The sequence below is a fragment of the Bidens hawaiensis genome, unplaced genomic scaffold (genome assembly GCF_021521415.1).
Source record: "Bidens hawaiensis isolate Kalapana, Puna unplaced genomic scaffold, B.hawaiensis_p1.1 tig00022384_1, whole genome shotgun sequence".
In the NCBI taxonomy this organism is placed as follows: Eukaryota; Viridiplantae; Streptophyta; class Magnoliopsida; order Asterales; family Asteraceae; genus Bidens; species Bidens hawaiensis.
In genome coordinates this window covers 211,812-229,084 of record NW_027493492.1, presented here as the reverse complement: position 1 = coordinate 229,084, position 17,273 = coordinate 211,812, and the positions used below count along the sequence as shown (strand labels likewise).

The 17,273-nt window shown below is 35.7% G+C and overlaps 2 protein-coding genes across 2 annotated transcripts in view; one reads left to right on the top strand and one right to left on the bottom strand.

Moving 5' to 3' along the window:
- Positions 1-5,327: 5,327 nt before the first annotated feature.
- Positions 5,328-17,273, bottom strand: part of LOC143565530 (uncharacterized) — a 78,315-nt gene continuing 66,369 nt past the window's right edge. Inside the window, exons 2-16 of the mRNA XM_077052483.1 lie at positions 8,822-8,988; positions 8,374-8,522; positions 8,210-8,281; positions 8,022-8,135; positions 7,467-7,535; positions 7,321-7,377; positions 7,125-7,178; positions 6,997-7,059; positions 6,803-6,865; positions 6,541-6,705; positions 6,263-6,418; positions 5,994-6,074; positions 5,846-5,907; positions 5,611-5,731; positions 5,328-5,524 (exon numbers count right to left, since the gene is read on the bottom strand). Coding sequence (XP_076908598.1) covers positions 5,656-5,731; positions 5,846-5,907; positions 5,994-6,074; positions 6,263-6,418; positions 6,541-6,705; positions 6,803-6,865; positions 6,997-7,059; positions 7,125-7,178; positions 7,321-7,377; positions 7,467-7,535; positions 8,022-8,135; positions 8,210-8,281; positions 8,374-8,522; positions 8,822-8,981 — 1,341 coding nt within the window. The 5' untranslated portion in view covers positions 8,982-8,988 and the 3' untranslated portion in view covers positions 5,328-5,524; positions 5,611-5,655. The remainder of the gene's footprint in view (positions 5,525-5,610; positions 5,732-5,845; positions 5,908-5,993; positions 6,075-6,262; positions 6,419-6,540; positions 6,706-6,802; positions 6,866-6,996; positions 7,060-7,124; positions 7,179-7,320; positions 7,378-7,466; positions 7,536-8,021; positions 8,136-8,209; positions 8,282-8,373; positions 8,523-8,821; positions 8,989-17,273) is intronic.
- On the top strand, positions 12,527-14,097 carry LOC143565521 (F-box/kelch-repeat protein At3g06240-like). The gene has a single exon (XM_077052476.1). The coding sequence runs from the start codon at positions 12,831-12,833 to the stop codon at positions 13,941-13,943; it is 1,113 nt and encodes a 370-aa protein (XP_076908591.1). The 5' UTR covers positions 12,527-12,830; the 3' UTR covers positions 13,944-14,097.

Below are 17,273 nucleotides of genomic sequence, written 5' to 3'. Positions count from 1 at the left end.
CTCGCTCACGCCATTAAGTTGGGGTGTGCCAGGTGGAGTGAGCTGTGAAACAATTCCATGCTCTTTTAGATGAGTGATGAACTCTGTGCTGAGATACTCTCCACCTCGATCTGATCGAAGTATCTTAATGGTTTTATTAAGTTGTTTTTCCACTTCGCTTTGAAACTCTTTGAACTTTTCAAAAGTTTCGTGCTTGTGTTTCATAAGATACACATAGGCGTATCGACTATAATCGTCGATAAAAGAAACGAAGTAACTTTCATGGTTTCTAGTCATGGTTCTGAAAGGTCCACATACATCAGTATGTATGAGTCCTAACAGATCACTTGCTTGTTCACTTTTATTAGTGAAGGAGTCTTTGGCGAGTTTACCAGCTAAGCAAGACTCACAATTGTTGAAAGAGTCCGGTCCTGTGGATTCAAGAATCCCTTCGGATTGGAGTCTTTTAACTCTTGCCTTGTTTCGGCAATGCCATAGAAAAGTATCATTGATGCTAGTCGTGATACGTTTTGAAAGATGATATACGTTATTGTCAGGTTGAACATCAATCTCATAAATACCATTTCGAGGTTTAGCCTCAAAATGAAAGATATCATTTAAGTAAGCAGAAATAGCCATGCCATTAAGAACATACTTAAATCCTTGTTCAAATAACAACGAAACTGAAATGATGTTTCTGGTCAAGCCAAGAGCATACAAACAATTATTTAAAGGAAAAACTAGGCCAGATGGACAAGTAAAATTAAATACTCCAGTTGCCAGAACCGGTACGCTCTTCCCATCTCCAACGATGAGTTCCATGCTGCCTTTATTCAGTTTCCTCCACTTCTCAGGCTCCTGCAAGACATTAACGATGTGGTAACCACATCCGGTATCAAATACCCATGTGTTGCTAGAGACAGTGAAAAGTTCAATAACGTATATGGAAATATCTCCAGAAGAGCCTTCACCATTGGCTCTCTCTTCTTGATCTCAGCAAGGTACTCGGGGAAGTTTCTCATCCAGTGCCCCATTTGGTTGCATTTGTAGCACTTGCGCTCCTCAAAGGGCGGCGGCTTTTTCTTTGCAACTACCTTGTTAGTGTTGGTGGCAACATTGGCAGCAACAGTAACTTTCTTCTTGCCTTTTTCCTTAAAACCCCGATTCTTTGGTTTTGGCTTTTTGACACTAGCAGATCGAATCATCAGAACTTGATTGGTCCTAGAAGGAATGTTCATCTCAGCCTTCTTGAGCATGTTATGAAGCTCCGGCACTGTCTTCACTCAACCATTCATGTTGAAATTCATTACGAACTGGTCGTATGAGTTGGGGAGAGAGTTGAGAATAAAATCCGATGCCATCTCATCGCGCATGGGATAATCAAGTTTCTTGAGCTGATCGATGTGCCCCTTGCAACTGATGAGTTGTTTCATGGTGTCGAAACGTTCTTGACGGGCTTGTTTCTGGAACATGCCTTTGAGTTGCTCAAGCATCTCATAGGCACCAAAGTCTTCCAAGCCTTTAGCAAGCTCAGAAGTCATGGTGGCTAGCATAATACAGGAGATCTCAGCCGAGTCATCCTTATGCTTGTCAAGAACTTTTCGTGCAGCGGCTGTGTTGTTTTCAGGCTCGGTTGGAACTGGTCCATCGAGAACATACAGGCGCTTTGCCATGGTCAGAACAAGTCTCAAGTTGCAGTGCCATTCGATGAAGTTGGTACCGTTCAGTTTATCCTTCTCAAGGATAGTCTTAAGGGCGTAAGGTGAGTATTCGTTTGACGACATCTGATTAATTAAGCAAAAGTAAATTTAATTAGTATTTTCGAAGTTGTAGTCCTATTATTAATAACCCAATAACATTAATTAATTAGGAGTATGAGAATCCGGCTTCCAGTTATTAAAGGCAGCTGTAGCACACAACATTAATAAGTGGTTAGGCAGACTGACAACGATTGCCAATTGTGAATAGAGCACAACTCTCGGTTATGAGGCCTATAGAGACAACGATTGTCTGTATAGATACGTTTAGCCTCATCTTTGCCAACTTTAAGTCTCTAGACAGCTTTAGCACGTAACATGAGAGTAAAGTAATAGTTATCCTAGTACCGTGACGTGTGAAAGGGCCGGATGTGTCAACGAAACGCTTTCACCTTGACTGGATAGGCTAGAAAACAAGTGCGGTGTTGTAGCTCCAAACACTCGAAATTTCGCAGTATGACTCAAGTGTGACTTGTAGTAGGATTGACATAAACTATTGGTTTTAAATTGGGATAAATTTTAAAATTACCAAATATAGTAAAAGTCAAATTTTACTGTATTTATTATCGGGACAAATAGATGAACTCTTTCATCTCTCAGTACACTTAGTTTTAGATAACCTATTAAAAACTAAGTTTGTCGCGATATGACTAACCAATTTTATGTTAATAGAAAATAACTTATTAGTTTTGGAAATCAAAACATTTTTAATTTGCAAAACATAATTGGTTAATAAAATGTTTATTTTCAAATTTATTTGGTATTAGGTTGGTGATATTATAATCCTATTATAAACAAACCAAGCAACCACAAATAGCAAATAACAAATATATGTAAATCCTTATGGCCAAAAGTTGATCGATCTCGCTAGAGCCAATAAGGGAGACCGATCGGGTCAAGGGGTTCACAACAGAAACAACCACAAGGATGGACTTCTCCGTGCATCCCGTCGTCTTGTCCGAACTCCCACTAACTCCAAAAGGTCCTCGAGCTTGTCCTCGGTTATCTTCGCGTCTTCTTAATTACAAATTTATAAACTAACATAATATGTCCTATTACAAATTTGAACCATCTTTATGGCCAGAGAAAACCGAAAATTAAATAATAACTTTTTTACAACTTTTGAACCAACCATATGGCCAAAACAAGCTCAATCAACAAACACAACCAAACAAACACATAGGTCGGGGCCGGATTTACATATTCAAATTAAACGAATTTTGGGTCGTTTTGACTTGGTCAAATAAAATAAACAAAACTTTGACTAACTCAAAATCACCCGAAATTAAATCTAGATCTATAAACTTTAAACAATTTAAAGTTTAAGATGTAGATTCGATTTTAACGAACCGGGATCGACTCGTACGTTGTAACCGCGGCTCTGATACCACTGTTGGGTTTCAACGGTGGTTCAGAACGAAAACGGATAAACCTTTTTAACCGTTTTAGTAATTATTTCGTTTCGATAGTTATTAATATAAAACGCAGCGGAACGATTATACGATATGAACGAACCAAAACCGAAAACCCAAAACTTGGATCCGATTACAACTATTATACGAGTACGATTAAACATAAATAATAAACCATAGAAAAGATAGTCGATATACCTCGGTTATACACAAACCGGGACGACACACCGCGAACTAACGAAAAGGAAGCTAGACGATGACACAACAAAACCCAACAGCAGCTCCGGCGAGTTCAACGGCGGCGGAAGCAGCGGCTGACAGCGGCGGAAGCAGCGGCTGGACAGCAAACGGCGACGGCAAAACTCGGCAGCAAGGTGGACAGCAACAACACCACCCAAACGTAACCTCTATTCGCCGGAATGTAGTTTGCCGGAAAAACGGGGTACGCCGGAATCTCCAAGTGTCGCCGGAAAAACGATTTGAAGCTTGCGGTGGAGTTCTAGACAACGCCGGAAGCTTGTATAGGGTGATGATCGTAGTTCCGGCTAGTGATGGACAGTTGGTGGTGTTTGGTGGCTGGCGGTGGTTTTCGGTGGCCGGAAAACGACGCCGGAAAATATGAAAGTGGAGGCTAGGGTTTTTTTTTATTAGGTTATATCATTAAGTATATAGAGTATACTATATATGGTAAATGATATAGGGTTTAACCAAATATAAACCCATTGGGCTTCAAGCCCAAAGATCAAGAAGCCTAATCTAGACGTGCACAAATCGGGTATTTAAAAAACCCGGAACCGGGTAGGAACCGGTTCCGGGTATGGTCAACAAAAGTCAAACCATGTTCGGTTCCGGAACCGGTTCCGGGTATAGTCGGGTATTTGACCGGGTTTTGACCAGTTCCGGGTAGGGTTTTGACCGGTTCCTCCGGGTTTTTTCGGGTTTTTGACCGGTTCCTCCGGGTTTTTTCCACGGGTTCCGGGTCGGTTCCGGTTCCGGAACCGGCTCCGAGGAGAAATCCTATACCCGGTCAGGAACCGGTTCCGGGTATGGGTTAGAACCGGTTCCGGGTCGGTTCCACCGGTTCGGTTCCGGAACCGGTTATTTTGTGCACGTCTAGCCTAATCCACCATCTTATCATGTTAATTATTGTGTCGGGCTCAGTTAACATTTAAGTGGGCTTGCATTTCGTTACCCTCGGTGCAACCCATTCCGGGTCACATCGGGTCGGCCGCGTTGACTTGACCCGAACCGACCATTAAATCCAACAGTTTGATCCATATTTAAGGACCTACATTTAGTGTTAGTACCATAACGAAGCTAGCCAACGATTAGGTCAACACGCGTTCGAGTTATAACGGGGTGTATGTCAAATGGGTTTTATGTCATTATAAAAAAAACATTCCTTTTTTTTAAATAAAAAATCGTTTGCTTCCATATATTTAAAAGGTTGTAACTACTAAAAACTTGTTCAAACATATTGTCATCCCCGCGGCATCACGCGGGTATACTACTAGTGGGTATACTACTAGTAAATTATAAATATTTGGGTTCTTTGCCTTTCATTCGTTCTCTTACTCTCAATTGGTGTTATTTTTTTCCAAAACCTTAGATAAACAACCAATAGAAGCATGACAACTATTGATGATGGTTAAACTTCAGTTCAAGAACTACCAAGAAAAGGTTGACAACTATTGATGTGGCGGTCGATAAGCAAACCAAAGACCAGTAAACCAGTAAACCACCAAGATGGTGCTTATTTATAAACTGAAATTCAGTCGCAAATTATGAACATTAAAATTCAAAATGAACTTGAATGAGCCAGAACCACCGAGTAAGGTTAAGCAAGCTTACCTTAGCTCACGCTCGACTATTCTTTATAAACAACTCACTTTCAAGCTATCTTTTCTTTTCCAACAAGGTCCGTACTGTTTGAACAGCTATATGAAGGTGTTGACAACCAAAAGGCAGAATTGCATATTACAAGAATAACAATTAAGCGAACAAGCGAACCATTGATCTGGGGAATTTCAAGATTGAAATGAGTTTTTGTTCGCAGTTAAGTTCGACCTCTTTATAGATTGCTTCTTAACTTGAACTTGAATCGAGGATCTGAGTAGGAGGGTGCCCTCTACGATAATCGGAAAAACCCTGTAGCTTTAGAAAAGGTCATAACAATAGGTTTCAATAAATCACCTAAAACCAAATTTAAAGCAAAATAATAAGTTACTAACACCATCCACGACGACTATGATACACACCCCTCTTATACACGCTATTCTTCCTTTCTGGTCTTTTATATGCATTACAAAGTACAAAACATACAACAGCAGCCTTTACAGACCCATAATCTCCACGTGTAGAAACTATCACTTTTATCTGCAGATTTGACAATAATATGTGCCGTAAAACAAATTTGCTATCTGCCACAACGTGGAATTGGTTTCAAGTTTAGGAGCTCATACCTTAAATTCAGGTTCAAACGAAAAGCATCGATCTTCCATGTATTATCACTTGTCTGGATGTGCACGTTTGGCTTTGCGGCGCGGTTGGTTAGGCTGACGAGTTGGCCTTTTAGCCTTTTTACTGCATTTCAAGAGAATTGAAAAGCGATTTATATTCTTGAGTCAAAGATATTAAATGCAAGTTCTTCATTCCATTAGTGTTCAATGGAGAGATTAAAGTAGCATATGGACTTACAAAAGGATTGCTGACAATATTTTGAACAGGATTAGTACAGGCAACACCAACAAGGCAGAAGCCTGCAACAAATATACAGTCATTCCAACTTTCACCGTTTTTTCAAATCCACACACACACACATATGTACATAGAGAGAGAGACATACAGTAAACCAAACTAACTCCTTAGTTGCAACAGCACTGCTAATTTCATGTTTTTTCAGTGATTCTTCAATGACGCCTTGAACCTTGAGTAGTACAGATATTGGACAAGATTAAAACAATAATAAGAAGCTTATGTAGCACTTAATGAAGACAAAAGGTATGCCTTAAAATACAGTTATACACAACGCATAGTATGCAATATATGTAGATAAACTTGTAAAAGGCATGTGGACAAACAAAATACCACACCCTTTGAGGTTGTATTCTATACCTGATGATGGTATTTAGTAGCTGATTCAAGAAACTTCCCATAAGCTATAACTGCCTCCTTTGTGTAAGGTGCCACTGTTTCCCGAGATTTATCAAGATGAGGTTTTGTTGCAGTAGCAATATGGTCAATGTATGGCCCGGATACCTTCTTCACAGTCTGTCATCAAGAAATTTTCTAATAAAAACACATTAAGCAAACATATATTACATGTACACAAACATATATTATATGTACACAATTAAGCAACGTAGATATAATCGTGTTGATTTTTAACATACCTGAAAGTGAGGGTCGACAATTTCCTTGATTTTGATCACGTGTGGAGTCACGGTATCCTTGGTTTGAATATAAACTTCTTTTGTCTTTTCGGTTAGTGATTGTAGTTGCGGTTCAATGGTAGTAACTACCAACACCCATCGTTCTTTAGCAGCTGGGATCCATTTCTGTGTAAATTTAGAAATACAAAATAAAAGCTAATATAAAGTGATCATATATACAAACAATATTTAAAAATTAATCAAAAGTCAGAAAGTCACTTACAGTTTTGATTGTCTGCACATGAGGTTCCGCCCATTTTTCAACTTGTGCCTTTTTCTCAAAAGTCTGCACCAAAATTATTAAACCTTTACATGTCTTCTCATAAAGACAAAAAAAAGTGAACAATCTAACCAAAATGAGTGTAACAGGTTTTAACAAATGGTTGCAATAATGCTTGCTGCATATACAAATATTACCTTTTGCTTAAGTGACTCAAAAGCAGGTTTTCCATGTTCTTTCCAGTGGCTGTTCACATGAGACTGCAAGACAACAATATAGTCAACCCGATTCTTTTGAGCACAAGTAGCACACTAAAAATAACTACCTGAAAACCAACCAAATGAGCTGCGAGCCAAGGTGGCAACCATGCACCATGAACCTAAATACAGTTTACAGAACACAGAATAAGGTTTCAACAATGCAAGTATAATTACTCAAATCTGTTTACACAACAGAGTAAAGAAAAATGAACATTTGAAAGAGCTAATGGCATTGAGAAATAGCGAAGTTTCAGGTTATACCTCAGTCAGTTCTTTAATTTTCGACGTTGATTCAAATTTAGCCTTTTTAAGTTCCTCCTGCATATGATTAGCTAAGTTTCAGGTTGACTACATTGCACGTTTTCATATTCTTATCAATATATCAAACATCACTGTTGTGGACAAACCTCCGCAATTTTAAGAGCACGCTGTGTTTTGTGAAGTTTCGTCTTCTGTTCATCAACAACTTGTTGAAGCTGAAACAAAAGATATAATAACAAAACAAAGATATATATGTGTTAGTCACAAACAAAAACAAAAATTCAGGACTAAAAAGGAACATTAACAGAAAAGATGGTTTGGCAAGAAGATCATCACAAGACGTTTCAGGAAACAATATTAAAAGTAATTAGTAATTCCTAACAAAAGGACATAGATTCTTGATACTAAATTCGCATTAAATGCTATAAACTAGCCTATAGGGCAGCATAATAGTTCCCCTTTAGCTCGTATGGTTTATAATTGTAACAGAATATGAGTTCAACCTTCTTATCCGCACAAATTAACAAAATTTTGTTCATATTAAAACCACAGATCGTCCAAACATTCTTACTTTATATTCTTCATAAAGTTGAGTAAAAACTCAAGTGTAACAAGATTATGCATTGGCTTTCAGATAATATCCACATAAGTAATGAACATTAATGCAGATCTCATTAAAGCTTGAACACGAAACAACTTACATCGTTAAGCTTCGAGTTCAGATCAACCATTTTCTTCTCCAAATCTTTCGTGCGAGTTTCCAAAGCCTCCCTTAAGTCATTCTTAACTTGTATCTCCATTTGGAGTTTCTCCACCTGTAAAAATTTCATGCTTTCTTAATAAAAAAACCATCTTAACATGTTTAATTAGATTGAAATATCATCCAAACCTGCTTCTCCAATTCATGAACGTGTGCATGCGCCTTTTTAACCTGTTCATTAGCATCTAAGGACGATTTAGCCTGTTAAACAAAATAAAAAAAAATTAGTTCTCGCTTAACCGTTAACATACCAAAACAATTCATATTCATTTCCTTCTGTAGCAAATCATTACCTCAAGCGAAGCTACCTCGTGTTTCAATGAAGCAATACTATCCGATTTCTCTACAATCGTCTTCTCTTTCTCTGCAATCGCCTTCTCTTTCTGAGCAATCGCCTCGTCCTTGGTTTTCAACTCGTGATTCTTCTCGTCAACAAGCGATTCTATGAAATAAAACGCGTTATCAAATTACTTTAAAACAGATCGAATCCGTTAACATTTCAACAATTTAAGTAACACAAGCTCTAGAGTCATTAGGTTTCGCGTTAACTAAGTTAGAGTTAACATTATAACTAGAAAATAATGACTAATAATTGTATCGAAATCTGAATACGGAACCTAGGGTTAAGAAAGTAACGTACGCCACAAGTTACAAGCTAACAGGATTTATTATTTATAAGAAATTGGTTGTATCTAGTGGTAATTAATTAATAAAAAGAAAAGAAAAGAAAAGAAAGAAAACCGAGTGATTGGATCTTGGAAGTGAGTTGATCGAACTGGAGTTGGAAAGCCTGGGATCCAACTGCAACTTCTTCATCATCAGCTTGAATCGGAGAGGTACAGAAGATGGAAATAATAATAATAATAAGGAGGAAGAAGATATGGAGGTTAAAAGCCGCCATATCAGTGCGGAGATATCAGTGGTGTGGTATGATTTGGATTTGGATTTGGAGTTGAAAGTAACGGAGTGTGGACGAATGAATATTGATTGTAGTACTTCTGTCTCGTCTTCGACAACGTGGCCGGTGTTGGAAGTAACCAAATCATACAAACACGTGGCATAGTTTATTAATAACGCGTCGTCAACCATTTTATTAATACTTAATAACATTAACATTAACATTAACATGTCGTTATCCGATTGGTTTACTAACTCATCGACGGTATTTCCTAACACATAGCCTAGCGATAAGACATGTAAGGGCCAAAACTGAAAACTTTAATTAGGAGGGACAAACTTTAAATTTTTTTTCCTATAAAGTGGTTATTTTGGGATTTTTTTCTTAGAATTTACTTTAAATTCACATGGTTAATGAAAGTTGATAATTAAAGAATGGGTCATGATGTACTTGTGTTTTTTAGTGATAAATGTTGGTAGTGGTAACAGATTGTAAGTGTCAAATGAGTCTCAGCGACAAACTCAAATAACTCGAGTTTAGTATCTCAAAAATGGATTCACTTCGAGCATTTTCATCTCATTCCCTATAATTATGTAAGAAAAGTTTGCAAATTATAGGGTGAGGTTATGAGTGATTGTGAGTGTAAATTATATGGTGGAGAGAGAAATGTAGTGTTTTTTTTTGTAAATTTGGGGAAACATTGTTTCCTTATTTATTTTTTAATATTTGTTGGATTGGTTGTGAGTAGAGAAAAGAGAAAACGGTTGTGAATAGAGGAAAGAGAAAACTGTAATGATAAAGGTATAAAAAATATTATTTAATTAAACATGAGAGAGAAATGTAGTGTTTTTAGTGTAATTATAGAGATAGAGATGAGGAATGGGTTGAGAATGCTCTTAATACTTCTAATTGAAGTAGGGATGAGCAAAATCGGGACCGGTACCGATTGGTACCGGTACCGATTTGGTACCGTCAGTACTGAATCGGTACCAAAGTTTTAAGTTTCAGGATCGGTACCGGTACCGGTACGGTACCGGTATTTCCCGATTTTTTACCTCCGGTACCGGTATCGAACCGAATATTTCGATACCGGGACCGGTACCAAGAATTAGGGATTTTCGGGATCAGGATTTTTGGAATCGGGACCGGTCGGTACCGGTCCGGTACCATGCTCATCCCTAAATTGAAGGATACACTTTAGACTAACGCATGCAAGGGATCTACCTAAGTTGTGCGACCAGACCTGTACTCATAATGTGGGCTTTTTGTGGCTTTGCGTCATCGGTAGTTATTTGTATTTCTTTAAAGTACTCTAGTTGTTGCTTCTTTGTTCGCCTTAGTAACCATGATTTAGTCATTTAGAGTTCTCTCAACTCTGTCTTTTTCCATAATTTTTGAACTATAAGTAAACTTACGAAAAAATGGTTATGTAGAATTTAAAGTAGATTACACTTTTCGTCACTTAGGTCTACCCAAAACGCAATCTCATTTCATTTAACTAAGGTAATTACATAAACGTCTTTTATTTGAAAAGTTATCATACTTTTGTCATTTCTACTAGCTGATGTTAATTTTTTATGCTAGTATTTTTCTAAACGATCATTTTGCCCGTATAAAGAAAGGACAAACTATGTAATTTTGATTTTAATAATTATTTTATATTTTTTCTTTTGTCTTTCTTATCACTTTTAATTATAATTCTTTTCAAAAAGTTATTAATTAATTAACTTATTTATTTTACATAGGTATAGTTTTTATAACCAAATAATTAATCATTTATTAGGTGTAAACGAGCATATCAAAATCGACAAGCTTGTTCTTGATTCATTTAATTTAAAAGAACTCAACTCGTTAGTGGATAAATTATAATTGTGGGTGTAACTGATCGGAGCGGAAAATATATATATATATATATTTCTCATCTTAATTTGTATGACCTTTTTAACAAATTATAAAGCTAAGTGTAATGAGCGAGAAAATGGGCGACAAATGGGGATTTGGGGCGACAAACGGAAGGGGACACCGCCTCCTTAGTGTACAAATGAGTGAAATGTGTTTGGGGGGGGTTGATTTTTGTCACCTGTTTAGTTTGTTGCTTTATTATTATTATGATAGTATGTGTGTGATATATACACACACACACACAACACCATTACACCCATAAAACAAAACAAAAAAAATCATTTGTTGATTGTGCATCACATGTCAAAAATCGTCCTATTTTATAGTCTTTCTACTACACATGGCCTAAGAGTGTATATTTTTTTCTATTAAAAACAACCAAAATTATGAAAAGTTTGTGTCATAAATTTTCACCATTAATCAGCTTTCCGTTATTGCTATTGTCATTAGAATTTTTTGTATCATTAAGTAAAAAATTGATTAGTTTATTTTTAGCTTTGTTCTCGACCAATTTAATTGGATAATCTAAAACTAGTGCACATGAAACTGAGTCTATACATCTATAAGATTAGAGAAACAAAACAAGAGGTTAAATAAAAATATTAACTGACCCAATACTATATAGCTTGTAGTCCTACTATGTTAAGGTATAATAAAGATGTCACTTTCAAACTGATTAACGATTCTATTGGAGCATTCTCAACTCATTCTCTAAAGTTGTCAAACCCATATAATTTAAGATAAATTTTAAGAAAACCATCAAAATCACATCTCCAATCCATTCCCTATTATATGGATGAGTTATATGACAACTAAAGTAAATCCCTAAATATAGAGACTCATTTTTGATTCATACCATATAATATATCACATATCTACCAATCACTATTTATTATATAATAAGACAAAAGAGAAAAAAATAATAAATAATTAATTTATGGATATGAATAGGGAATAGAATGTGAAAGAATTTTAAAAAATGATAGATAAATTTATGAAATGGTGTTTTTTAACTAAATTATAGGGAAAATATAATGGGACGTGAATGCTCTTATATGATAAATATTAGTGTAGAGTTAGGAGTTGGCATCTCTAAAAAAATCAACGATCCAATATTTAGGCCTCTTTGGAGAATTTTATTATTTTTGTAATATAATTGTAATAATATACGAATTTAAATATAAATTTTATAAAATCAAATTAGTGACTAAAAAAGTTTTTTCGACAAACAAATTAATAAAACTTAACTATGACATGAATGCTAAACGGTCTAGTAACCTATTACAAGAAAAAAAGTTATCGCATCTTATTTGTTATATATGTTTAATAAAACTAATTAATACCATTTAAAACATTTAATATAATAATCATTACAACTTAACTTTGTCAGGAAACTTAAAACAATTAAGTTACTACCTAAATGGGCTACTGACTAAATTCATCACATCGGAATACACTTGTTTTCTAATATGAGAAAAAACATCACCTAAGATCAACGCCCGTGAACACTCGCTCGAATACACGATAGTGCGGTGAGATCATAAAAACTCGTTTAGTTCAAGAATCTAACTAGTAAACCGCATCTACTCGTCTGGTCTCTCATCATCATCTAGTGTCCACTAAAACTACAATTCTATCATAAAGTCATTGACTAAAAAGTAATAGCATATGTATTTTAATATTAATTTATAAAATCAAATTACTGGCTAAACGGTCTAGTAACCTATAACCAGAAAAAAAATTACTCCTTATTTGTCATAAATACATGTTTAATCAACTAATTAATACCATTTAAAACATTAACATATACTCGTAATATCATTACAACATAACTTTGTCAGAAAACTTAAAACCATCTAGTTACCACCCAACAATTAAGTTATATATCTATATATACACACTCACTATCTCTTCAACTTCCACACTCCCAAATTCATTTCAAGTCCAACAATGGCATCAAGAAGCAGAAACATTCCAACAGAGATCATCACTGAGATTCTATACCGTCTACCCGCCAAATCACTCGGCCGGTTCAGGTGCGTTTCAAAGGGTTTCAATTCTCTACTTTTGCAACCCGGGTTCATCAAAACACATCAAACTACTTTGAACCGCAAACATTTCATTCTAGAGTATGATAATGATAAGTCACTGTATACTCTCCCATTTAATTATCTTGAAGAAGTTGTGTTAACACCAAATGAACTTAGTTTTACATTCAAGCCTCATGTGGATATGTTTACATATCTTGGTTCTTGCAATGGGTTGGTTTTGGTGTCGGGTCATGACGTGGACGGTGGGCATAGACTTGTTGTGTTAAACCCTACTACGAATGTGTTTTTGGAAGTACCCGAATCGGGTTTTGATATTGTGGATGAGTTGAGGGAGATTGATATTGTGTATGGGTTCGGTTATGATTCGGTTAGTGATGATTACAAGGTTGTTACTGTCTCGTTTTATAATAATGATGAGGAGGTTAATGATGTTGAGAATATCTTTGTGCATGTTTATAGTCTTAAGACGGATACATGGAGGCGTGTGTGTCGTTTTAGGTATGATCATAGTTATGGCAAGAGTTATTCGGGTGTGTTTGTTAATGGGAATCTCCATTGGATTGCTATTAAGGATTCGGATGAAGATTTGCGAGTGATTGTTGCGTTTAGTTTAGCGGATGAGAGGCTTAGTGAAGTGGCATTGCCAAAGGCTTGTAATGACGCGGATGTTGGGGTTAAGAATGGGCTTAAACTTGTTTTTGGGGAAAAGCTTGCGGTTTTCGTGGAAGGTGATGTTTGGTTGATGATGGAGTATGGGGTGGCGGAATCTTGGACGAAGGTTGTACTTGGGGGGATCGATGCGAGTCTGATGGTTCGACTCGAGGTTTTTTATGAGAATGGGAAGTTTTTGGTTGTAGCCGATGGTCAAATGGTGGTATGTGGCATTGAAGAAGGACGTTTGTGTTTGTACGATCGTGTGAATACTAGCAAGTTTAGTGTTAGAGGTATATGTGTTGAAAGCCTTGTGTCGCCAAAATTCAACAAGAGTTCAAGTGCAAGTATTGAAACTTGATATAGTGTTTCTAGGATCTTTTGTAATGTTAGTTTGAATATGTTTTGATGTATTTGGTTTTATAATGTTTTGGTCTTGTTTCACCTTTTTGAATCCAATATTCTTATTACTTGTTACTCTAATTTGCTAGCATTTTTATTTTTTTTAACGACCAACTAAATACATATATTTTGTAAAAAAAGATTAACAAATAACTAACCGAGCAACGCCCAAAATACACCACAAAACAAAGAAACAACTCAACTACATGTCAAACTCAATTCCTTTACCATTCCTCACAAGAAATAGATTTAAGCCTAGACTAGTTACGCATCTATACAAAATAGAGCTCCTTAACATCTTCAATCAATCCCCTTAACGTAATTGGCTGCTTGTTGAAAGCTAGGACATCACAAGCCTTCCTTTTCAGTGAGATGTTACGTACTTCGTTTATTTGTTTTATTTGGTTCCGTATCCTATTAATATGTTTTTAAGTTTAGGTGTTTAATGTATGAATCTAATAAGTGATAGCTAAAGTTACCGCTCTTTATTTTTTTTTATTTTGTATCTCACTTCATTAATTTTTTTGCTTCCCTCTCTTGTCATGTCAATCAACTTTATATCTAATAAGATGTTTTGGCATATAAAAAACTTAATGCGCAGTCATGCTTAATTATTTCTCGACAGTCAGACATAAATTTTGTTGAAAATAGAGTAATATTCAAAATAAATAATTTTTTGGTATCGTAATCTATACAAGCGTCGGTATGTGACAAACGAGCCGAAAACGATCGAACAATATTGATACTGATATCAATATAATTGGAAGAGTTAATGGCCATTTTCGTCCCTGTGGTTTGCTACTTTCGTCACTTCAGTCCAAAATTTGTTTTTTTGTCAATTTAGTCCTCATAGTTTTAAATATTAGCCAATTACATCCTATCCGTCTAACGGCATCCAGCTATGCCGTTAGTTTAAGGGTATTTTTTGTCTTTCTCCTTTTTATTTTGAGTTATTGGTCATTTTCGTCCCTGTGGTTTGATACTTTTGCCAAGTCAGTCCAAAGTTTGAAATTTTGTCAATTTAAGTCAGTTTTTTCTATAACCCTAGAGAGCATTATCCAAGCCCAAAACAAGTCTGCATTTACTCTGTCGACAGCAGTAATCATACCCCCTCCTCTCGTATTTAGTTTCTAGACGGTTCCTAAACTCTCCCCCATGGTGGAATTCAATGGTAAAGTGGTCAAAGCAATTCCGTGAAACCGAATTGTACGGAAAAAACTAAAAATCGTTTCTTTGATGAATGCATAATATTTAGGGTTTAGAGATTAACATATCATAACGAAAATCTGGGTCGTAATCAACTATTATACATTAATCAACAAAACAATTTTTAGTTTTTTGTGTATAATTCGATTTCAGGGAATTACCTTGACCACTTTACCATTGAATTCCACCATGGAGAAGATTTTAGGAAATGTCTAGAAACTAAATATAAGGGGGGGGGGGGTATGATTACTGTTGTCAACAGAGTAAATGCATACCAGTATTTGAGGTTGCTCGATGGTTTTGGGCTTGAATTATGCTCTTTAGGGTTATAAACAAAAAACATAAAAAATAAAAAAAACTGAATTAAACTGAACATTAAATTGATAAATTTTCAAACTTTGGACTGAATTGGCAAAGATATCAAACCACAAGGACTAAAATGACCATTAACTCAAAATTAAAAGGAGAAAGACAAAAATACCCTTAGACTAACGGCATAGCTGGATGCCGTTAGACGGATGGGACGTAATTGGCTAAAATTTAAAACTATGAGGACTAAATTGACAAAATTAAAAATTTTGGACTGAAGTGGCGAAAGTAGCAAACCACAGGGACGAAAATGGCCATTAACTCTAATTGGAACTGATACCAACTTTCGTTATGTACGCTTTAACACGTTTAATATAGATATATATATATATATATTTACAATAACTTGTGTTCGTTAACTTTTTAAAAACTTGAATATGTAATTGTGTTTTAACTTTTTTTCGTGCTATGCGATATAGATATGTATATAAATATAGAAATGTATATAAAATAGAGTATTTTTGTATCCTAAACTATACATGTGTCAGTACCATGCTGGTAACTTGACAAATCAAACCGATTCCGACTTAACATCGGTACCGGTATCGATATTTCAGAACCACTACTAATATATGTTTTCATGATTTTCAATTGATAAAACATATGTGTTGATATTTTATTTTTAGCATGATGACTTTACTTATTTATTGTTTTTTCTTTCAGTTGCTACAAGAAGGGTTGGTATCATAATAAAACGAACCAATACTAACGGGATTCACGCCGCGTAGCACGGAAGAGCCACTAGTTTAAAATAAATCATCAAACTTTGTTAAAGATCATTCAATTTAAAAAGAGAGTCGTGAGAAACAAACTAAAATTATTCACAAAAAATCAAATTATTAGCAGACCGTATGTAGTTTATTAACTTGGGGCCAAAATGTTATAACACAGCCTTGTAACTTCTGTTCTATCTGTAAGTTGCTCAAGTGCTACTCTTTTGTTTCCATGGATGCCTGAAAAACTTCTAACACCTAAAACAACTCGAACCCAAATTTACGAGTCGGAAAAGAAAACTTAAATCTAAGAAAAACCAATTTCAAAATTCAAACCCAAGAAGACAAGCAAAAATGAGAAAGTATGAACCTTTAAGTTCAGACATAAGCAACGAGTTCACACCTATGAGCCATAGTTCAAAATATCTATTTTAAAGTGACCGACGATAAAAAAAAAGGATACCCTAAACGGGCCAACCGCTCCACACTCTGAACTATTGACTATTGGTAATTAACCGAGTCGAACATGTCGAGTCCGGGCCTAAGTGTCTCATTATGGTGAATGGGATTAAGAGACTATATGGTAGTTGGCATTAACTTATGCAGTTGGCCATAATTAATGTAGTTGGCCATAAATTTGGTGGTTGGACATTTATGTCAAATAGTTGGACATAAATGAAAATAGTTGGCAAGTAAGGGTTAGATATCACCCACCACTATTATCTTTCAAAGTTTATTGTATTAAGGTTTTGAGTTAGTTTCCTTGATATAATAATAAGTGAAGTTCGGTATATTTCTTTGTTCGTTTATTCAATTGGCTTGGGACTTGATTGACCCGTTTGAAAAAGCTAACTAAATTCAGCATGTCCATTTCAAATCTAACCCAATCTATCCAACCCATCGCGTACCATACTTGATCCAAACCACCCGCTTTGCCACCTCTATCAGTCTTTTTTTTAAACAATGCCACCATCATTTGTAACTGACTGCACAAAAAAGGC